We start from the raw sequence: 23734 nt of genomic DNA, 5'->3' as shown, positions 1-23734 counted from the left end.
TGGAGCCTCAAGGTGTGTGTGTGTGTGTGTGTGTGTGTGTGTGTGTGTGTGTGTGTGTGTGTGTGTGTGTGTGTGTGTGTGTGTGTGTGTGTGTGTGTGTGTGTGTGTGTGTGTGTGTGTGTGTGTGTGTGTGTGTGTGTGTATATATATAGGAATGGAGTGAGTGGGTGGCAGATTGTTCCACTTATTTTTCTTGGAAAGAAAACATGTCTTATTGCAGGAAAAACTGTATATAATATGGATACTTGAAATATGAATGAAAGAGTGGAAGTCCTGAATGAAGAACTCAATTCTGAATTTCGGTAAAGAAAGGCAGTGGATGGTCACTTGGGACATTGCCATCTTGTCTTGTCTGAGTCATTGCTCTGTTGGCTTGAGTTCCCTTTGTTTAATACAGTTACAGCATCTCAGTGTTTCTTAACATTGGTCCTGGGGACCTAAAGGGCTGATTGAAATGATCAACTCATCATCAAGCTTTGATGATTTGAATCAGGTGTGTAGTGCGAGGGCAAAAACAGAAATGTGAACCACTTTGGGTCCCTGGGACCAGGATTGAAGAACACCACAGGGTACCTAAATCAGATGTACCTAAATGTAGAGGTCCTGAATGGGCAAGTAATCTGTTCTCAGTAATCTCATCAATGACATTTACCCAAATTCAGAACTAGTACATATCTTATCATAACTCGTAGTTAGCTAATATCTGTACTGACATTTTTCAGTACATAATCAAAATTGTAAAGCCCATAGACGGTATGGAAAAGACAGACACACATTGGTTTGAAATAAATGAAAACACTTCAGCCTGTACACATTTTTATATATTTTATTATAAATAGTAAATAGTGCTGCATTTGACACGAGACATATTAAAACACAAATCATCTTATGCAGTCATAAATGAAAATGATATATGTATACAAAAGAAACAAAGGCAGAAAAAGAAAGGTTTGATTTACTACTAACAGAGAAGAGGTGGTCTGAATAAATACTAAATGAATGAGAGTGGTATGTTTTACCAGGTCCAATTTACACTTGATTGGACTGTGACTGGTAGCCTGGGCCTGTATTCACAAATTGTATCGGAGTAGGAATGCGGTTTTGATCATAACTAATATGATTATATGGACAGGAGGGACCTGATCCTAGATCAGTACTCCTACTCTGAGATACTTTCTGAATATAGGCCCTGGTCCTACTCCGATTTCTTCTCAAATCTCCCATTGAAATCAATGCAAGGTTTATGCAAAAGTCCAAGCTACCTGTACGTGCACAGATCTTGTGTTAGGATGATTCTCGCTTCAAAGTGATCCGTGCAACCCAGCTACCATTGTTTTTGCTCAAAACAATATGGATTACAAAAAGGATGTAGTCAGTTAATTGAGGAGATTTTTTATACATGGATGTGTCAATTCATTTCGTCTGAGGTTTGAATGTATTGCACTTCTTTGGGTTGCAAGCAGCTTCCATCTACTCCAGTATATTTCTCTCTCTCTATCATCCTAGTTGGCTGAAAGACTGTCCAGACCTTCACTGTCCAGACCTACAGTACATATGCTTAGAGTCATTTTTACAAATCAAATTGATGGCAGTTTTTCTTCTCCTGATAGAACACATTTCATTTCCCCAAATCAGATCAAATAATACAAAGTCTCAGCACGCAGTATTTCCCTAAGACATTGTGAGTGCCTTTACTTAGAGCATTGTGGCTGTGTGAGCGGTGTGCCTATTGCAGGTCCATACATCATCCTTATGCCTCGGGATTGTGCCCTAAAACCTCATTTTCCTCCCTTCATCACAATATACCCTGAAAGCACATCCGTGGAAGGAAAACTGTTTACCCAGTCCTCTCCCACTCTCTGCCACTTATTACAAATCAAAGGCAGAGTGTTGAATGAGTGAATGTGTTTTTTTGTTGGGGTTTAATTCACTCTTTTTTTTATCCTCTTCTTCTCCTTCTCTCCATTTATTTTTCTCGTCAAGCATGGAGAGCGAGGCGTGCTTGGTTTTCGGAGCATGAAGTGAAGCGCGAGCGGGGCGAGTGCCAGGTAACTAGAGAGGGCTTCCCCTTTGGTCCTGATTATCCCATTGAGTCAACCCTCCCCCTCACATCCCCGAATCCCCAAAACAACCCCCTTCCCTCCATCTCTCTGGGTTGTCCCTTCTCCTCGGGGGCTGGGTGGGGAGAAGGCAGAGGGGGGAAGAAGAGAGGAAAGGGGAGTGCTCCAGAGTTGACTGTCGGGTTGACCAGAGATCTCATCCACTCCTGGCCATGGTGGGGCTTCAGATAATGAAAGGCACCTGAGAGAAAAGGAGAGAGAGAGGGGAAGGGTTGGAACTGTTCTCCATTGGGTTTCATGTCACTCTCTACCTCCTGTGTCAGGGAAACATCATGCCTGATGAGTAAGGAGGTAAATAGTGGGTGAGAGGGATGAGAGCAGTGAGAGGTGGAGAGAAGGGAGGGGTTGAGGGAGTTAAAGAGAGGCAAGGAGTGTGAGGCAGATCTGGGGCTTTTCCCTGTGGCTGGGCTGTACTGTACTGCGTGCCCTTGCTGCGTTGGTCCTGGCTGTGGCTCTGCTCCAGTGATCAACAACAACTCAGACTGCATCTGACCTGCACAGAAACACATGGTTCTAATCCCCGCCTGCCAGAGGCCATTTCGCTCCCCGTTAAAAAAGCCCCCTCTCAAACCCACCTTCCACCCACCCCTCTCTTACCAACCCCCTACCCCTGCGAGCTGCCTGCACACAGGTCCCGAGCCAAATTAATGACATCAAGATGCCGCCACTGATGGGCCAGTATACACTACTCAACATGTGGCAGTGTACCTCACCCCCACCCCACTAACTCTACTACCCCCCCCCCCCGCCTGTCAAACATGTTTTGGGGAAGCCGCCCATTTGATTTGGGGAGGTATCTTTGTTACCCAGGGGTCATTACATGGCTAGGTGAGTGAGCGGAGGGTTTGGTGGTCCAGCTCATCACACGGGTCGTGGAAGGTCACAGCCTGATGGTTATGGGGGAGGCCCCACTGACATACCTCTGTATCGGGCCACGTGGATATATGGCGTGGGTAAGTGCTTGAAGGTAATAGTAATGTAAACCGAAGTGCCCTCTGGACTACTAGCCGTGCCTCTGACATACATGTAATGTCACAGCCTGATTTGAGAGCGTGATTCAAGAGGCTCACTCATCATGTTGGCCTTTGCAATTAACGTGGGTTATGATTCTGAAAACCTAAACCTTGAGTATGGTCTTTAATCATAGGAGGCTATATACCGGTATATAGAAATGAATGGAGTTAGTATACCTCTAATGCTAATCTAATGTGTCTTTTATACAGGCATTTAAGCAGAATTTTCTCTTCAGAATAACTTACAATCAATTGCATTCAAATAAAAAAAAGGGATACAAATAACTAAATACACAAATACCTTTAAAAAAACATTACCAACAACCACATGACTAGAATATCATTGCACATAAAACTCCCATGACCCACCTTGCTCTGTCCATACTGTCCGTACTGGTATGAGGGGTGGTGGTCCATAGCGTAGGCTGGAGAACTGTAGGTGGGAGGGCAGTAGGACTGGGAGTTGGGCAGGGTGGGCATGCTGGTCAGGCCTGGCAGACCCTCCAGGCCCCGCTGAGAGCCGTGGCAGCTGGCCGCCATACCACCCCCGGGCTCCATCCCACCAGTCAGGGGAGAGAGGGCAAAGTCACTCTGGTGGCTAGGCTGGTGGGGCACTCCTCCCGGGTTCAACAGCCCCATCACCTGGAGAGACCGAGGAGAGAGGTTAGAATGGAATGGATTGTGGTGGGATACAGTGGAATAGAGTAGAGTATCGTAGAATGTGGTAGACATGAAGAATAGAGAAGGATAACATTTAACAGAATACTTTTTCTCATACAGGTTACGCAAGTTTCATTTGTTCACAAACAAATTAATAGATACAGTTGAAGTTGGAAGTTTACATACACCTTAGCCAAATACATTTAAACTCAGTTCTTCACAATTGCCGACATTTAATCTTAAGAAAAAATTCCCTGTCTTGGGTCAGTTAGGATCACCACTTTATTTTAAGAATGTGAAATGTCAGAATAATTGTAGAGAGAATTGGAGCAGTGGCTTCTTCCTTGCTGAGCTGCCTTTCAGGTTATGTCGACGTAGGACTCGTTTTACTGTGGATATAGATACTTTTGTACCTGTTTCCTCCAGCATCTTCACAAGGTTGTTGTGGAATTGATTTGCACTTTTCACACCAAAGTACGTGCATCTCTAGGAGACAGAACACGTCTCCTTCCTGAGCGGTATGACGGCTGCGTGGTCCCATGGTGTTTATACTTGCATACTATTGTTTGTACAGATGAGCGTGGTGCCTTCAGGCATTTGGAAATGGCTCCGAAGGATGAATCAGACTTGTGGAGGTCTGCAATTTTTTTCTGAGGTCTTGGCTGATTTTTTTTTAATTTTCCCATGATGTCAAGCAAAGAGGCACTGAGTTTGAAGGTAGGCCTTGAAATACATCCACAGGTACATCTCCAATTCGCTCAAATGATGTCAATTAGCCTATCAGAAGCATCTGAAGCCATGACATCATTTTCTGGAATTTTCCAAGCTGCTTAAAGGCACAGTCAACTTAGTGTATGTAAACTTCTGACCCACTGGAATTGTGATACAGTGAATTATAAGTGAAATAATCTGTCTGTAAACAATTTTTGGAAAAATGACTTGTGTTATGCACAAAGTAGATTTGCCAAAACTATAGTTTGTTAACAAGAAATTTGTGGAGTGGTTGAAAAACGAGTTTCAATGACTCCAACCTAAGTGTATGTGAACTTCCGACTTCAACTGTAAGTACAGCCCTTTACGTGGCTTAATCCATGAAGACAAACGTACAAATAGCACGTACTGTATCTTTTGCACACGTAACGCATGCTTTTGCTCATGCAACATTATTTTTCACACATAGCATACTTTTTTTGTATAGCTCATGCATTGATGTCAAAAGGACATATGCATGGAAGTTCAATTTGAGCGATCGTGTCACGAGTTGGAGTGTGTAACAGAGTCACACAGTACATATTAGGAATATGCTGACGGTGTCAAAGAGGACGAGAGGACGAGATGGAGGAAGAACAACAGGGATTGACTGGTGAATCTATTACAGCAGTAAGGTTGTGTTACTAATCCTCACCGGGCTTTAAAAAAAAAAAAAGATGTCAGTTCGCATCAGAGAAAATGTCTTTCAAGTCAGTCTCGGGAAACATTAGATGGATTTTCCAGGAATATATATTTGTGAGGACACATTGAATTTCTGACATTCTTTGGAGGCTGTTAGAAAATACCTTAGGGTCCTGTAACAAACGGTACATCCGACTACCCATAGAAAATAAAATAATCCATACAAAAATCACGCAACGTCTTTATGAGTCTTCAACTCTACGTGTATATGCCTTCTCTTCATTGACAGACAACTGTTACCCTGTTGATTCTTACTGACCATGACTATGTAACTTGGTTCTGTTATATTATACATAGTTTCTAGAATAACCTCTCCTATCCTTCTTTCCTTTCCTCTCTTCTCCTTCTTTACTCCTCTCCTGGTTGTGACCATATGAGACACATTATACTGTGTTCACCCAGACACATGGTTCCTGTTACATCATTTCCTAAGTGACAGACGGACGGGGGAGCCCGCATCGGTTCGGGACCGCACAGTTCTGGTCCACTACACCGCTAAATAGCATTTTCAGAATTACTCTGTGGAGTTGTTACTGTATCCTATGGAATGGAATCGAAAAGGTTGTTCATGGAGGTTATTTACTATGCTTTAATTTACATTTGTCATGAAACATGTTATATTTTATAAACATAGTAAAAAAACATTCACAATACAAAACCTATGGTAAATAACTTGTTCATTAATTTCGTCGTCAGAGTCTACTAGATAAACCAGATGGTGTGTTTAACATGATAAAATGTATGAATGACCGTTTATGTGTTTGGACAGTATACTAAAGGAGAATAACAGACGTGAATCCTTCTTTTTCTCCCTCTCCCTCTCTCCCTTCCACCCCCACCCACTCCGTCTTCTCCCTCCTTCCCTTTCTCTCTCTCCAGCTTTCTCATTTGATGCCCAAATTCACTGTGTCCTTATGGGGCCTACATGGAAAGGCCACAGGGAACGTGGGAACAAAGAGTATGATTCTTTAACACATTTCCAATAAGTAAGTGTGTGTGTGTGTGTGTGTGTGTGTGTGTGTGTGTGTGTGTGTGTGTGTGTGTGTGTGTGTGTGTGTGTGTGTGTGTGTGTGTGTGTGTGTGTGTGTGTGTGTGTGTGTGTGTGTGTGTGTGCGTGTGAAGCACTTTCTGTTAGGGGTTAAGAGGTCTCCTTGGTGATACATCGTGAACAGCTGCATGAGAGTTTGTGTGTGACGAGATATCGTCAAAACGGAGGAAAATAGGTGGAGTTAGTGACCGTTAAAAACATACAGCAAGAGGGAGAGAGAGACAGAGAGGGGGAGAGATAGACAGAGAGATAGACAGAGGAGAGAGATAGACAGAGAGAGGGGAGAGATAGACAGAGAGGAGGGAGAGATAGACAGAGAGAGGGGAGAGATAGACAGAGAGGGGAGAGATAGACAGAGAGGGAGAGAGAGAGACAGAGAGGGGGAGAGAGAGACAGAGAGAGGGAGAGATAGACAGAGAGGGAGAGAGAAAATAGATATAAACAGGCACGAGAGTGACAAAGGTAGACAATATCATGAAAGAGTGACATATATAGAGAGAGAGAGCGAAAGCGAGACAATACTGTGAGAACTAAACTGAAAGAGACACTTTAAAAAGAGGCAGAGAAAATGGCAGAATGCTGAACTAATGGTGAATAATTGAAGGATAATCGTGTTGCTTCCCCACCTGGCAGCCGCACGCACACATACACACACACACACACACATATATGCCCGGACAGCCACACACACACACACACACACACACACAATATCTGTCTGAGAGTATGTAATTTACAGGAGCTCTGTCAGAGGAGTCTAACCTTACGCGTCTCAGGAACATGCTGATGTGTGACTGACTACAAATGGGAAACACATGGAGGTCAACACATCACATTCATCTTACTGTGTGTGTGTGTGTGTGTGTGTGTGTGTGTGTGTGTGTGTGTGTGTGTGTGTGTGTGTGTGTGTGTGTGTGTGTGTGTGTGTGTGTGTGTGTGTGTGTGTGTGTGTGTGTGTGTGTGTGTGTGTGTGTGTGTGTGTGTGTGTGTGTGTGTGCGTGTTTGCCTGTGCATGTCCGTGCATCTGTGTATGTTTGAGTATATGTGTGGGTTGAGGATGGGGAAATATATGGAAATTATTTTTTCTGAATGGAAAACCATGTTCACAGGGAAAAGTGTAGATAACAATACGTATAGATCCTTATTACATGTGGACATTGTACTGCCATCATGGCGAGAGCATTTAACCCATATTTCCTCCGATTTGAGGTCAGATACGGGATTAGAGGAGAGATAACTGTATACAATCCAATTGATACGGTTATCTGATAAAAAAAAAAACCTGTGTGCATGTGTGTGTTTACATGCATGCCTGTGTGTGTCTGAGACTGTTTGCGCATGCGCACTAGGGCCGACCCCATTTAGTCGACTGGTCGATTGTTTGGTCGATAGGCTGTTTTTCAACCAAGATTTTTTTTAGTCAATTAGTGGCAAATGATATATTAAAACAATAACGGCACACAAGACACCTGTTTGATTCACTCCTGTCTGAGGGGACTAATCCATTGGATGGCACTCCAGTAACACCAGTCGTACATTTACCAATAATTACCATCATTTCTCATCTACAATGTTTGTTTGTTACGGTCCTTTCTGTTAATGCATTCAATATATTATTATTACAGTCTTACCGATGTCATTGTAGAAGTGGACACGTTGTTTGCAGAGCGCACAACTGAGGCTACAAGTTTGGGTTCATTTCATTCCATTTACGAGTTGTCAATTTATTCATTGTCTTTTGTTTGGAGCACTCCCGTCAATGCTGAGTAAGGACACGCAGGTTGATTACGCACAGAAGTAGGCCTAGGCTACCTGGCCTGCACGCAAATGTAGGCCTATAAATGTGCCCATTTGGGGAGAGAGAGAGGGGGGGAGAGAGAGAGAGAGAGAGAGAGAGAGAGAGAGAGAGAGAGAGAGAGAGAGAGAGAGAGAGAGAGAGAGAGAGAGAGAGAGAGAGAGAGAGGGGGGGGAGAGAGAGAGAGAGAGAGATAGTAGTTGATACGTTTCAAGTTCCTTGCAGACAGGCCATGCATAGCCAATGTGATTCATAGGATATTTATTTTTATCAATGTTTTTATTTGTATTTTTACATTTTGGCAACGGCAATTTAAATATACATGACCAGTCAAAAGTTTGGACACACCTACTCCTTCAAGGGTTTTTCTTTATTTTTACTATTTTCTACATTGTAGAATAATAGTGAAGACATCGTCAAAACTATGAAATAACACATACAGAATCATGTAGTAACCAAAAAGTGTTAAACAAATCAAAATATATTTTACAATTGAGATTCTTCAAAGAAGCCGCCCTTTGCCTTGATGACAGTTTTGCACACTCTTGATATTGCGAAGGTCAGCTTCAGGATGGGGGTCGGGAGCAGGTTTTTTTTATTCCGGTTAGGCTATATTGATCTCTGCCTCCCTCTTTAGTAATTGTGTGTCTTCGTTTTTAATTGCAGTGCTTAAAGCATCAGACCAGCTCAGTAGTAGTTGATTTTAATCAAACATATATGGAAAAATACACATACATGTTTTTTTTGTCAAATCGGGTGGCTAAGATCTTTTTTGTTAGGGAAAGTCCTAATGTGTCTCAGTATGTTTGCCCGTGCATTCACGTTCACGAGCTCCATAAGTATTTGGACAGTGAAACATATTTTGTTGTTTTGGCTCTGTACTCCAGCACTTTAAAAATTATACAATGACTATGAGGTTAAAGTGCAGACTGTCAACTCTAATTTGAGGGTATCTTCATCCATATTGGGTTAACCATTTAGAAATTGCAGCACTTTTTGTACATACAGTGGGGCAAAAAAGTATTTAGTCAGCCACCAATTGTGCAAGTTCTCCAATTAAAAAGATGAGAGAGGCCTGTAATTTTCATCATAGGTACACTTCAACTATGACGGACAAAACGAGGAGAAAAAATCCAGAAAATCACATTGTAGGATTTTTTATGAATTTATTTGTAAATTATGGTGGAAAATAAGTATTTGGTCACCTACAAACAAGCAAGATTTCTGACTCTCACAGACCTGTAACTTCTTCTTTAAGAGGCTCCTCTGTCCTCCACTCATTACCTGTATTAATGGCACCTGTTTGAACTTGTTATCAGTATAAAAGACACCTGTCCACAACCTCAAACAGTCACACTCCAAACTCCATTATGGCCAAGGCCAAAGAGCTGTCAAAGGACACCAGAAACAAAATTGTAGACCTGCACCAGGCTGGGAAGACTGAATCTGCAATAGGTAAGCAGCTTGGTTTGAATAAATCAACTGTGGGAGCAATTATTAGGTAATGGAAGATATACAAGACCACTGATAATCTCCCTCGATCTGGGGCTCCACGCAAGATCTCACCCCGTGGGGTCAAAATGATCACAAGAACGGTGAGCAAAAATCCCAGAACCACACGGGGCGAACCTAGTGAATGACCTGCAGAGAGCTGGGACCAAAGTAACAAAGCCTACCATCAGTAACACACTACGCCGCCAGGGACTCAAATCCTGCAGTGCCAGACGTGTCCCCCTGCTTAAGCCAGTACATCTCCAGGCCCATCTTAAGTTTGCTAGAGAGCATTTGGATGATCCAGAAGAAGATTGGGAGAATGTCATATGGTCAGATGAAACCAAAATATAACTTTTTGGTAAAAACTCAACTCGTCGCGTTTGGAGGACAAAGAATGCATCCAAAGAACACCATACCTACTGTGAAGCATGGGGGTGGAAACATCATGCTTTGGGGCTGTTTTTCTGCAAAGGGACCAGGACGACTGATCCGTGTAAAGGAAAGAATGAATGGGGCCATGTATCATGAGATTTTGAGTGAAAACCTCCTTCCATCAGCAAGGGCATTGAAGGTGAAACGTGGCTGGGTCTTTCAGCATGACAATGATCCCAAACACACCGCCCGGGCAACGATGGAGTGGCTTCGTAAGAAGCATTTCAAGGTCCTGGAGTGGCCTAGCCAGTCTCCAGATCTCAACCCCATAGAAAATATTTGAAGGGAGTTGAAAGTCCGTGTTGCCCAGCAACAGCCCCAAAACATCACTGCTCTAGAGGACATCTGCATTGAGGAATGGGACAAAATACCAGCAACAGTGTGTGAAAACCTTGTGAAGACTTACAGAAAACGTTTGACCTCTGTCATTGCCAACAAAGGGTATATAACAAAGTATTGAGATAAACTGTCGTTATTGACCAAATACTTATTTTCCACCATAATTTGCAAATAAATTCATTAGAAATCCTACAGTGTGATTTTCTGGATTTTTTTTTCTCATTTTGTCTGTCATAGTTGAAGTGTACCTATGATGAAAATTACTGGCCTCTCTCATCTTTTTAAGTGGGAGAACTTGCACAATTGGTGGCTGATTAAATACTTTTTTGCCCCACTGTAGCCCCCCATTTTACGGAACCAAAAGCAATAGGATAAATTCACTTATATGTGTATTATAGTAGTAAAAATGTAAGTATTTGGTCCCGTATTCATAGCCGCAATGAGCTACATCAAGCTTGTAACTCTACAAACTTGTTGGATGCATTTGCTGTTTGTTTTGGTTGTGTTTCAGATTATTTTCTGCCCAATATAGATGAATTGCAAATCATGTACTGTGTCATTTTGGAGTCACTATTATCGTAAATAAGAATAGAATATGTTTCTAAACACGTCTACATTAATGTGGATGCTACCATGATAACGGGTAATCCTGAATGAATCGGGAATAAAGGTGAGTGACAAAGTTAGTGGCATAAACATCATGATATTTGCGCATCTGTAACACTTTCTCGCCCGTCATCATTCACGATTCATTCATGGTCCATTCATCATCCTTAATCAGGGTAGCATCCACATTCATGTAGAGGTGTTCACCCGATATGGCTGAAAATACCTTCATATTAAAGCCGACAGTCTACCTTTTCACCTCGCAGTCATTGTATCTTTTCAAATCCAAAGTGCTGGAGGACAGAGGCAAAACAACAACACGTGTCATTGTCCCATTACTTCTGGAGTCTCACTGTATGTGTGTCTAAGCCAGCGTGTGTATTCCTCCAGCCTTTCTCCTCTGTGATTGGAGCCCATGGCGGTTCCTGGGGGTGTCTCTGTTTCTCGGTGGTTCCGGGGATTAAGCCTCATCGGGGTGCAAAGCCTGGCCGCTTGCTGCACTGGTGAGAACAGATTCCTCTGGTATGCCCCGGATCAGCTAGCCAGACGTCTGAGACCCCACACCCCAGGGAGATATCCCACAGTACACTGGGCCAGGCTAGACTGGTCCCCTAAACCTTCATGTTTTACTACCAACCGAAGCACTACCACTCAGAGCATAGGCCGAACTACTCATAAAATAGGGCTAACTCGGAGTGATGATGTATTCCTACACCATATAACCAAAGGGTAACCATTCACAGAGCTACAAAAAAAAAAAAAAAACATTAATTGTTTTTTCATGGACTAAAACCTCAAATAACTTCTAAACGCACCAAGAAGTGTCATTCAGCACTGTTTACCGATCAGACAGCCCAAAAGAACGATATACTGTAACAACCCACTGGGCAAAAACTGGTTCAATCAACTAGGTTTCCACGTCATTTCAAACCAAAAAGTCTGTCATGACGTTGAATCAACATGGAAAACTGATTTGATTTGAAAAATATAATCAACGTAAAGGAAACGTAATGTTTGTTTTTTTACCCAACCAATTATTTGGTTGATTTCCCGTTGAATTGACATTAGTTGACAACCCAACCAAATGTAAATCCAAAACTAGAACTGAACTGACGTCTGTGCTCAGTGGGAATCCACAGTATTGAGGATTTTCTGTGTAGACATTGCAGAGTTTATATAGCTTTGTGTGTGCGTTTATTTGGTATGTCTAATTGTAAAGTTTTAAAGGTTTTTATCCACTCACTATAAATGTCATAAAATGTATTAATTCGAATTTCATCTCTTTTATTATTTCAAAGTTCCATCCAGTCTGAAATGCAAATGAGCATATTCCAATATGCATTAAAAAAAACTGCAGATGAATACATGAATTAAAACAAATTAGTCAACAAAGTGAGTCATTTGCATAAATTACACACCGCATTACTAAGGGATAGATTCCTTCATTCCAATCAATTAGCACACTGGAACGTTTCATAATTGCAATTCAGGACGGACGCATACATTCCAGACGCGTGCGTTTGATCGTGCATGTGCACGTGTGCATGTATGCTTCCATATGCAAGCTAAGATAGCCACTCTCTAAAGGGAAAGACCCTCTCAGGGAGACTGATGGTGAAAAACAGCTATGAGAGAGAAACACCTTTGGCCTCCAAGCAGAGTAAAAGCAATCGAATGGATTTGTCCTCTTAGGAGAGAAGAAGGCATCTACTGACCGTTTGCGTGCGTGAAGTCGACTCTACTCAAGTGGTGGCTTGTGGCTAGTCAGCACCAGCTTGTGAAGGAACCAATGTGTTTTACTGCTGTTCTCAGTTTAAGTAGTCAATTATTGTCCATTTCCCAAATGGTTTCACGGATCACCAGGTTGTGTTGTCCTGCTGTCATTTGCTGATGAAAATGACAAGCAGACACACACACACACGCCCTCAGGGTTCCCCTTGTCATTGAAATAGGAAGAAGTGCTCTCTCTCATGGGGCGAGGACCCAGCGTGCATTGCGTGGGGCCTGGCCACCATTTGTGGCGGTTAAAAGCTCGTTTTCCGCCTGTTAGGACGGCCCCCTCACGCCGTACGGAACCCGCTATGGCCTCTAATGACTGTGTAATCGGCCATAATTGTATTTTCCGTTTTCATTTGTGTCATCTTCCATCTGCCACTCTTCTTCTTACCATCGTCCACTCTCACACTCCCTCCATCTTCTACTGTCTCCTCTCTCTTCATGAAACATTTGCATAGCACAAGTCATCCCTATTGAATGCATCTGACAAATGGATGTCAAATCCACCCAGTCACCGAACTAATACATCTACCGAAAGTTATCAAGAAGAAACCCCCTAAACAGGGTTTAGCATTCCGATGGTATAAAATTGAAACTATGTAATCGACATGTTGCATAGCAAAACACTAATGTTTGTGCTGCTAGCTACAGTCATGACATTGAATGACTGACCTGCGGTGAGAGGCCGTTGCTAATGCTGGGGTTGACTGGGTTGGAGTGGCCGGGGGGGGACACAAAGCTGTCTGAGTAGCCTGAGAAGCCGTGGCGTCCGGAGGACAGGCAGTAGGCCGAACTCCCGTCCTGGGTCCCCACTGAGGAGCCAAGCCCACCCTGGTGCACCGAGGTGGGGGGGAGAGGCTGAGGCCTGTGGACCGTACTGTGCTGCTCTGACACTGCTGAGAGAGAGAGAGAGAGAGAGAGAGAGAGAGAGAGAGAGAGAGAGAGAGAGAGAGAATGGATTAGGACTAGGCTATTGATCTTGAGTCAAATACATAACATCTGTAGATGACCTTTGTTGATATAGAATGAGATCACAGAGAGAAGTGGAAGGTGAAGGTGTGCTCACTTTGTGAGATGGAGGTGGGAGGGTAGGGGGTGTCTGACAGCTGATATGGCTGCAAGCTCGACATGGCCGAAGGTGGGAAACCGCCGGGGATCAGGTGATTAAATGCCATTAGCTGATTGGCTCCTGCCTGTTTCCTCCACCTGGCTCTCCTGTTGCTGAACCACACCTAATAAGATAAAAAAGAAGACGTGAGAATCTATTCTTGTGAAAAATAGTACATACAGTGTGTGTGTGTGTGTGTGTGTGTGTGTGTGTGTGTGTGTGTGTGTGTGTGTGTGTGTGTGTGTGTGTGTGTGTGTGTGTGTGTGTGTGTGTGTGTGTGTGTGTGTGTGTGTGTGTGTGTGTGTGTGTGTGCAATAGACATGCCTAAAGTGTGTGAGAGTATTCAATGTGCGTGTGCCTGCTAACAGTATGTGTATGTGTGTATCTGTGCTGTAGCCTCAAGCAGAACAGACAGATAGAGATCTGAACATCTGGTGCACTTTGAAACCACAGTGACATTACGTCTTTGTCTAACTCAGTCACAGGGTTTACATTGACAGAGGTCCCCAATTACATTCAGCCGTGGGACGATTTGTCCTTGAGTGGATGGTCGGGTGGGGGGCGGAATATACAGTTGAAATCGGAAGTTTACATACACCTTAGCCAAATACATTTAAACTTAGTTTTTCACAATTCCTGACATTTAATCTTTAAAAAGTTCCATGTCTTTAATAAATCTTCTTAGGGCTAAGCCGCTTTTTTTTCTCAAATTCCGCCTGAATTACGTGCCCAAAGTAAACTGCCTGTTGCTCAGGCCCTGAAGCCAGGATATGCATATAATTGGTACCATTGGAAATAAAACACTTTGAAGTTTGTAGAAATTTTTAAATCATGTAGGAGAATATAACACAATAGATATGGTAGGAGAAAATCCAAAGAAAAACAAACCAGCATTTTTCTTTTAAGAGAGACCATGCGCTTACAATGGCAAGTTTAAGGACATACTCAATTTTAGCTCCCAGGACGCAATTGATATGGCTTCCACATGGTGTCTGCAGTGTATGTTCAAAGTTTCAGACTTGTAAATTACAAAACTAATAACAATTATCAGTTTTTGTACAGGGATACAGTCTTGTTTGCCCGCGCCATGAAGACAAGACACACGGGCTAAAATCGGTTTCCTATTGAACATACTTCTTTCTGTAAGAAATATTATAGTTTGATTACATTTGAGGGTATCTGAGGAGTAAATAGAAACATATTTTGACTTGTTGAAACAAAGTTTAGGTGTAGATTTTCGTATTCCTTTCTCTGCATACTGAACGAGTGAATTACTCAATTCGATGGCGCCAAACTAAACAGACTTTTTGGGATATAAAGAAGGATTTATCTAACAAAACGACACTAAGTGTTATAGCTGGGACCCTTTAGATGACAAATCAAAGGACGATTTTCAAAAAGTAAGTGAATATTTAATCGCTATTTGTGAATTTATTAAACCTGTGCCGGTGGAAAAATATGTTGTGGGGCGCCGTCCTCAAACAATCACATGGAATGCTTTCGCTGTAAAGCCTACTATAAATCGGACAGTGCAGTTAGAGACACTTGTATGTAGCTAAATGTTTAATATCCATAATTTGTATGATTATTTTTTTGAATTCCGCATCCTACAGTTTCACCGGAAGTTGTCCCGCTAGCGGGGACGCCTAACCCCCTAAGCCATTTTGCCACAACTTTGGAAGTATGCTTGGGGTCATTGTCTATTTGGAAGACCCATTTGCGACCAAGCTTTAACTTCCTGACTGATGTCTTGAGATGTTGCTTCAGTATATCCACATAATTTTCCATCCTCATGATGCCATCTATTTTGTGAAGTGCAACAGTCCCTCCTACAGCAAAGCACCCCCACAACATGATCTTGCCACCCCCGTGCTTCACGGATGGGATGGTGTTCTTAGGCTTGCAAGCAAGCCCCTTTTACCTCCAAACATAAGGATGGTCATTATGGCCAAACAGTTCTATTTTTGTTTCATCAGACCAGAGGACATTTCTCCAAAAAGTACCATCTTTGTCCCCATGTGCAGTTGCAAACCGTAGTCTGGCTTTTTAATGGCGGTTTTGGAGCACGGGCTTCTTCCTTGCTGAGCGGCCTTTCAGGCTATGTCGATATAGGACTCGTTTTACTGTGGATATAGATACTTTTGTACCTGTTTCCTCCAGCATCTTCATAAGGTCCTTTGCTGTTGTTCTGGGATTGATTTGCACCTTTTGCACCAAAGTAAGTTCATCTCTAGGAGACAGAAGGCGTCTCCTTCCTGAGGGGTATGACGGCTGCGTCGTCCCAAGGTATTTATACATGCGTACTATTGTTTGTACAGATGAACGTGGTACCTTCAGGCGTTTGGAAATTGCTCCCAAGGATGAATCAGACTTGTGGAGGTCTGAATTTTTTTCTGAGGTCTTGGCTGATTTATTTTTAATTTCCCATGGTGTCAAGCAAAGAGGCACTGAGTTTGAAGGTAGGCCTTGAAATACATCCACAGGTACACCTCCTATTGACTCAAATGTTGTTAATTAGCCTATCAGAAGCTTCTTATGCCATGACATCATTTTCAGGAATTTTCCAAGCTGTTTAAAGGCACAGTCAACTTAGTGTATGTAAACTTCTGACCCACTGGAATTGTGATACAGTGAATTGTAAGTGAAATAATATGTCTGTAAACAATTGTTGGAAAAATGACTTGTGTCACGCACAAAGTAGATTTGCCAAAACTATAGTTTGTTAACAAGAAATTTGTGGAGTGGTTGAAAAACGAGTTTCAATGACTCCAACCTAAGTGTATGTAAACTTCCGACTTCAACTGTAAGTACAGCCCTTACATGGCTTAATCCATGAAGACAATGCACTTTGTGTCATGCACAAAGTAGATGTCCTAACCAACTTGCCAAAACTATAGTTTGTTAACAATACATTTGTGGAGTGGTTGAAAAAAAGGTTTTAAACTTCAACTGTACTTAGAAAGAAATTATTTGAACACTGCAAATTGACGTCAAGAATCCCAAACAGTTTTTGATAAAAACAAAACCATTTCAAATCTGGATCCCACTTGGGTACGATGACAAACAGTATGCCTCTCTATTTATGCGTGGGGATATTGGGGAACAGACTCCAATTATAATCACTTTGAGCTGATTTCCTGGGGATTTTACAGTCTTTTATGTCCAACACTGAAAATGATATACAAATGTAAATATATTCTTTGTATTTTTTTGTTTTGAACACTTGGGGGCCTAATTAAAATCTCCAGCCCATGGGTCGCCTGTTGGGGAATCCTGACAAACCCATAAACCAATGAAATCACTTTAATGGCTTAATAAAGAATCTTTAATTCTGGCATCTTTTTTAGTTGCTTTTAATAGATATCTTTTTACAAAAGATGTCAAAAAAGGAAACTTTTATATCTGAGAATACAGTGAGGCCTGTGTGTGTGTGTGTGTGTGTGTGTGTGTGTGTGTGTGTGTGTGTGTGTGTGTGTGTGTGTGTGTGTGTGTGTGTGTGTGTGTGTGTGTGTGTGTGTGTGTGTGTGTGTGTGTGTGTGTGTGTGTGTGTGTGTGTGTGTGTGTGTACAGCTGACATGTGACTGATGTCTGGAGGGGGTGAATGGCACCATGCCAGGCCAGTTTAACACCCATATTGCACATATCCCCAGGAATCTCCAGCCCAGCAGATCACAGAGCAGTCGCAGACCAGATTGGGCCCCTGGGACTGTGGACAAAGACCTCCAGAATGTGTGTGTGTATGGGGCGGCAGGGGTTAAAGACATCCTAGTACAACTGGTGTGTGTGTGTGTGTGTGTGTGTGTGTGTGTGTGTGTGTGTGTGTGTGTGTGTGTGTGTGTGTGTGTGTGTGTGTGTGTGTGTGTGTGTGTGTGTGTGTGTGTGTGTGTGTGTGTGTGTGTGTGTGTGTGTGTGTGTGTGTGTGTGCATCTAAGCATGCATGCCTGCCTGCCATGTGTGTGTATGTGCTTGCCAATGTTTGTGTACTTCTGTGTGTATGTCTGCATTCTTGTCTGTGTGTGTATTGGTCTTCACTAACCTGAACTCTGGCTTCTGTGAGTTTGGCCCTCTGAGCTAGCTCTTCTCTGGTGTATATATCAGGGTAGTGTGTTCGTTCAAAGGCTCTCTCCAGCTCCTCCAGCTGCTCGGCTGAGAAGGTGGTCCTACTGCGACGCTGTTTCCTCTTTAGTGGCAGGCCCGGCTCGGAGTCCACGTCCGAACCCTCGTCTGAGTGGCTGGCTGCAAACACATAACAGATAATGGTTATTCTGATTGGCCGGTTAGAAAAACGAAACAGGAAAGCTGTTATTTTGAATGGAGGAGGGGAGCAACAAAATGTATTTCTTAGACTTGGAATGTAAAGTAAACCCTTGACCTTTATTAGAGAGACACACAGAAGCAACAGGTGTCAAAGACTTGGGATAAATCCTGCAATGTAATGTAATGACTAGGGCCCATAGTATGACCTGGGTAGCTCCTGCGGTCAGGGAATAATATATCTAGTTCTCGCCCACTATGATGTGACCTTAGGGCTTTCACAGGGTGGGATCACTTTAAATTGATCCTCAACACCCCCTTCTAAACTCCACACAGGCCCCAGTGGATCCTAAGGTGATCAAAAGAGAGCCCAGACAGACCAGTAGTCCGTTTAAACATGGATTAAAGGAGTCGTATACCTGTTGGGCAAAGTAGGATATCACCATTTTGTATGACAATGTAATTCCAGATTGTGTCTTTCATCTGTTTGCTCAGTTGAGGGCTGCTGGACAGCGGGACAGAGAGACAGAAGGGACAGAAGGACAGAGGGACAGAAGAATATAGAGAAAGACAGAGGGACAGAGGGACAGAGGGACAGAGGGACAGAAGAATATAGAGAAAGACATATGGACAGAGAGACAGAGGGACAGAGGGACAGGAGAATATAGAGAAAGACAGATGGACAAAGAGACAGAGGGACAGGAGAATATAGAGAAAGACAGATGGACAGAGAGACAGAGGGACAGAGGGACAGGAGAATATAGAGAAAGACAGATGGACAAAGAGACAGAAGAGACAGAAGGACAGAAGAATATAGAGAAAGACAGATGGACAGACGGACAAATGGACAAACGGACAGACGGACAGACGGACAGACGGACAGACGGACAGACAGACAAACAGATGGAGGGATATAGAAACAGACAGACAGAGGGACAGAGGGATATAGAGACAGACAGACAGATAGAGGGATATAGAAACAGACAGACAGATAGAGGGATATAGAAACAGACAGACAGATAGAGGGATATAGAAACAGACAGACAGAGGGATATAGAGGCAGACAGACAGAGGGACAGAGGGATATAGAGGCAGACAGACAGAGAGACGGAGAGGGCTTTTAAGGCCTAATTCAGCAGAAGAGTGGTGAATGAAGGCTTGAGGCTGGGAGACTGAAGGACTAAAGCAACGTATGGGGGGAGGCTAGCTGTCTATTAAATAATGATTAGGGTCCTCAAACTAGCGTGACAGCCACCCATTGTCCACCATTACGTGTCTGCAATGCACTCGTCACACACACACACACACACATAAACGTATACACACACACATGCATCTGTCTGCTGTGTCTAGAACCTCTGATTTCACGCGTTGCTTTTTCTCTATAACAATGTTTCCAACGCAGATGGCTACAGACAGAAAGGGTTAAATTCCATTCCCTTGAGCTCTTTGCCTGAGGGACCTTCTAATCATGAAGTCTGACAGAAGGTGGGACAGAGCTTTAAATAGGGGTCTGTCTGAGTCTGTGCTCGTATGTCTCATAGACCCAAACATCCACCTAAAAGCAGAGGCAAATCCAGTTATATTGTAATAATAGTATTACCCATACCAAGACCACCTCATGTCTCTCTGTGAGGCATCAGAGAGGAGGAAAGAGCTGGAGAGAAAGAGAGAGAATATGGTGTGGATGCATGGTTAATGGAGGTAACCTCTCCTCTACGCTTCTCCTCTCTTCAGCTCTCTCTTTCTCCTCCCTCTCTTCAGCTCTCCCTCTCTCCTCGCTCTCTCCTCTCCTCTCCAGATTTAGGTTTAATTAAAAATAGAGAGCCAGGCAGGCAGGGGAGCGGGGCTCCCGTCTCTCCCGTCTCCTCAGTGCCATTCTCTGGAGCCGAACAGGAAATGCTTGTGCTGGTTGCCAGTGAGAGCCCATCCAGGCATTACACAGGGATTTGAGCTCTGGGAATTCTGCTGTGGCTCTGGAGCGGCGAAACAAGATTCCAACGCAGGGAAGAGCTCTTTATTAGATTCAGACCAGGGGCACCGGACAGAGCATTGAGAGCAGAGAGACTCATGGGAGATTTGTTGGACATGAAGAGTAAATATCCATCAGGGCAGAAAGTTTTGAGCCATGATTTGGAATACTGGTCTGGCTGGGATGTTTGTGTTACTTTGACAGCAATGTTGAGGAGAGGTATGTACACAGCATAAACCCTAACTGAAAAACTGATCAAGTATAGTAAATAATTTTTTTCTGCAGTGAATTTTACATGAATTCTATTGGGATGCTATTATGTCCTAAACTATCAAATAGTCTCAAATTCTGCCCCCAAATTATTCTGCCCCAAAAGCAACTATACTTGTTACTCAAAACATTCACAAAACATTCATTAAGCGATAAACAAGATAGAAACCAGGCAAACCAATAAACAAATACACACATCATGGTCATGGTCATTTAAAGGATCGAAGAAAGAGAGACAATGTGACAGAAAGAGAGCTGAAAACAAGCTGAGAAGAGCTAAGAGAAAAGAAGGAGACCAAAAGAAAGCTGAAAATTAGCTAAGAAGAGAGAAAAGCTCCCCAGCAGCACTGTATCATGTTAATTGCAGGGTAGGGGTGCACTCCTCTTTTCTCTCTCTCTCTCTCTCTCTCTCTCTCTCTCTCTCTCTCTCTCTCTCTCTCTCCCCCTCTCTCTCTCTCTCTCCCCCCTCTCTCTCTCTCTCTCCCCCTCTCTCTCTCTCTCTCTCTCTCTCTCTCTCTCTCTCCCCCCCACCTCTCTCTCTCTCTCTCTCGCTTATTAGTAACTACCGCGAAAACACTCCATCACGGCCTCTACTTTAATGAAAAATGACAGTGTTACTTTTGTCATCCTTTTGGCCCTCTTTCTCTCTCGTTCTCTCCATCTCTTTCTCTCCATCTCTTTCTCTCCATCTCTTTCTCTCCATCTCTCTCTTTGGGAGTGTTATGGCCCGGGTTCCTTTGTATGGCGGAGGGGAAAGGCCTGTGGCAGGGCTCTATTGGGCTGATTTCCACGCTCCATCTGTAGAATCCATCAGGGCTGCCCCGGCCCGCATTCAGGGCCCTGTCACCTGCCCAGCAGGGGAGTGAGGGAATGGGGGTCTGGATGGGTGAGCGAGGCAAGGGGGGTTGTGGGGGCACAAAGAGGGCCAGAGAGGGGCCACTGGGGCTGTAGAGGGGCACAGCAGGGGAGCACCCCCCCACCCCACCCCACCCCAATCCCTCCCACCTTCCATCTATAGCCAGAGGGGCATGGGGGTTGGTGGGGGCATGGGGGTTGTGGAGTTGAGAAGATGAGGGGGTGGGGGTAACTGATGGGAGCTGAATGCACCTGGAGAAGATAGACAGAGGTGAAGGGGTGCTACGGAGGGAACGAGAGAGAGAGAGAGAGAGAGAGAGAGAGAGAGAGAGAGAGAGAGAGAGAGAAGAATAAGAAGTACAAGTGGGGTTGCTCTCTATTCTGCTCCACTCATTGTTAAAACTGTCCCTTCCACCACGTCCATTTCCATTACTCCACTTCCCTCTTCCTCCCGCCACAACCGCCCACGTTTGAGTTTGAGAATACCAACCACGTTCCGATGCCCGTGGCGGAACACAACGAGAGGGCAACATTGACGCAAACGCAGGAACCTAGAGCAACAGGGTTCCCACACATTCCCATCAACAAACAGGAGAAGAGGATACTGAACACACAAGGGGACCTCCTCACTTCAACACTCAAATCAAATTTTACCCTGGAGCTAGGGTGCTGAAAATACAAAATACTCCACAGTTTGGCTGTGCCTCTGACAATAATCTAAATTAACACAAAAATTGATTATTTTCCCTGAGGAGGAAATTGGTTTTGCTGCTGAATTAGCCACTAAAATAGACATTTAAACAAAGCAGGACCAGGACGTGGTAAGGCCAGTAGATAAAGGATACATTGAATAAGGTTGACAGAGCGACACAGTAAGGATAGATGGATATGTAGATTTCAACAGGTACATAGTTTGTGTTAGACAGTGCTTCCCTCTCGAGCATGAAACACACAGAGAATCTCACTGCCAATAGATACTTATCACAGTGGGAGGCCATTCCTTCTTTTGCTAGAACAAAAGCAGTAACTGCTGGGTGCCAAACCAGTGGCGAAGAACCTGACATTTCTACTTTTGGAATCGCAATGCACGTCAGTAGCCAACAACTTGACTTTGAGCCAATCAGAGAGCACGAATCCCCACGTGGGGGGAGCCAACAGGAGTGACAACAAAAAAGAAAAAATAGAGGAGGCATGAGCCAGTCACAATTAATATGCAATTTAGGCTATGGGATGGGAGCTAGCTAAGTGCACAGATGCAATGCACACAACACTAAATACTTCCTCCAAACTATCTAACCACTGTAGCTAATATTTACATTATCATTAAATCACAATGGATTCGTTTCCATGAAAAACTGCCTGTGTTAGCTGCCGAGTTAGCGCAGTGTCCTTAGCTAACTAGCTAGGTTGTGCCAGCTAGCGAATATGCTAACATTAGCTAGATATTTCAACAAGTGTCTATGGTCTGGCACTGGCAGTATGGGATTATGTATTCAATAGTTTCTTCGTCATCTTGCTAGGTAGTTATCTACCTGTGGCCGTCAAGTGCTTTCTACAAAATAGCAACATTAGCAAAGCTATCTAGCTTGTTAACATTGGAATCTAGACCATGAACTAAGCAACACATACGGACATGCATTGCCAAACAACGGTACTGCCACATTCTGGATTGGAGTATTTTAACAAGGCTGAGTGGCTGACGACTTCTAGGTCTTTGCTGTGTGAACACAAAAGGGATTGACTGCCGACAGTGTTCAGAGGTGCTGAGTACTGTCGGCAGGCAAACGTTTGACAATCCTACCGGTGTGTCTGAGATTTTAAATAATTACAGTGTCTTAGATTGATGCATTGAGCTCTTTTTGGTTATAAAGCCCTCTTGCATAAGCTTCCGCCGTTCCTTAGTAAATTGTTAACCTTCAGACGTATAAGTTACCAGACCTGGACTCAGGGTTTTTTATTTCCACCTCTCATGAGGAATCCTCTCCAAAAATCCTTCAAGTTGGTGGAGTTGGTGCCTTTATGCGGGCAATTCAGGCGGATGTCAGAGGGCCTTTTTACTGAAGAATATGTTTGTTTCATATCATTGTGTTTTGCTTTTCGAGCTTTGTGTTTGCTTTTCATGTATTGTGTAATGAATGCGTATGTAGATACAGTTGAAGTCGGAAGTTTGCATACACTTATGTTGGAGTCATTAAAACTTGTTTTTCAACCACTCCACAAATGTATTGTTAACAAACTATAGTTTTGGAAAGTTGGTTAGGACATCTACTTTGTGCGTGACACAAGTAATTGTTCCAACAGTTGTTTACAGACATATTATTTTACTTATAATTCACTGTATCACAATTCCAGTGGGTCAGAAGTTTGCATACACTAAGTTGACTGTGCCTTTAAACAGCTTGGAAAATTCCAGAAAATGATGTCATGGCTTCTGAAACTTCTGATAGGCTAATTGACATAATTTGAGTCAATTAGAGGTGTACCTGTGGATGTATTTCAAGGCCTACCTTCAAACTCAGTGCCTCTTTGCTTGACATCAT

The 23734-nt window shown here is 43.4% G+C and overlaps 1 protein-coding gene across 4 annotated transcripts in view; it reads right to left on the bottom strand.

The window, feature by feature from the left end:
* Positions 1-841: 841 nt before the first annotated feature.
* The window catches only part of LOC118402554 (paired box protein Pax-3-like), a 36564-nt gene continuing 13671 nt past the window's right edge, over positions 842-23734 (bottom strand). For 2 of the 4 annotated variants that reach the window (XM_052477040.1, XM_052477042.1), the window contains exons 5-9: positions 17880-18079; positions 13802-13967; positions 13408-13631; positions 3503-3775; positions 842-2301 (exon numbers count right to left, since the gene is read on the bottom strand). In XM_052477040.1, coding sequence (XP_052333000.1) covers positions 2284-2301; positions 3503-3775; positions 13408-13631; positions 13802-13967; positions 17880-18079 — 881 coding nt within the window. In that variant the 3' untranslated portion in view covers positions 842-2283. The remainder of the gene's footprint in view (positions 2302-3502; positions 3776-13407; positions 13632-13801; positions 13968-17879; positions 18080-23734) is intronic. The other 2 variants (XM_052477041.1, XM_052477043.1) reach the window with 1 other exon arrangement.

The sequence above is a fragment of the Oncorhynchus keta genome, chromosome 23 (assembly GCF_023373465.1).
Source record: "Oncorhynchus keta strain PuntledgeMale-10-30-2019 chromosome 23, Oket_V2, whole genome shotgun sequence".
Classification (NCBI taxonomy): domain Eukaryota; kingdom Metazoa; phylum Chordata; class Actinopteri; order Salmoniformes; family Salmonidae; genus Oncorhynchus; species Oncorhynchus keta.
The sequence above is the reverse complement of the archived record's forward strand: the minus strand, read 5'-3'. Positions and strand labels throughout refer to the sequence as shown.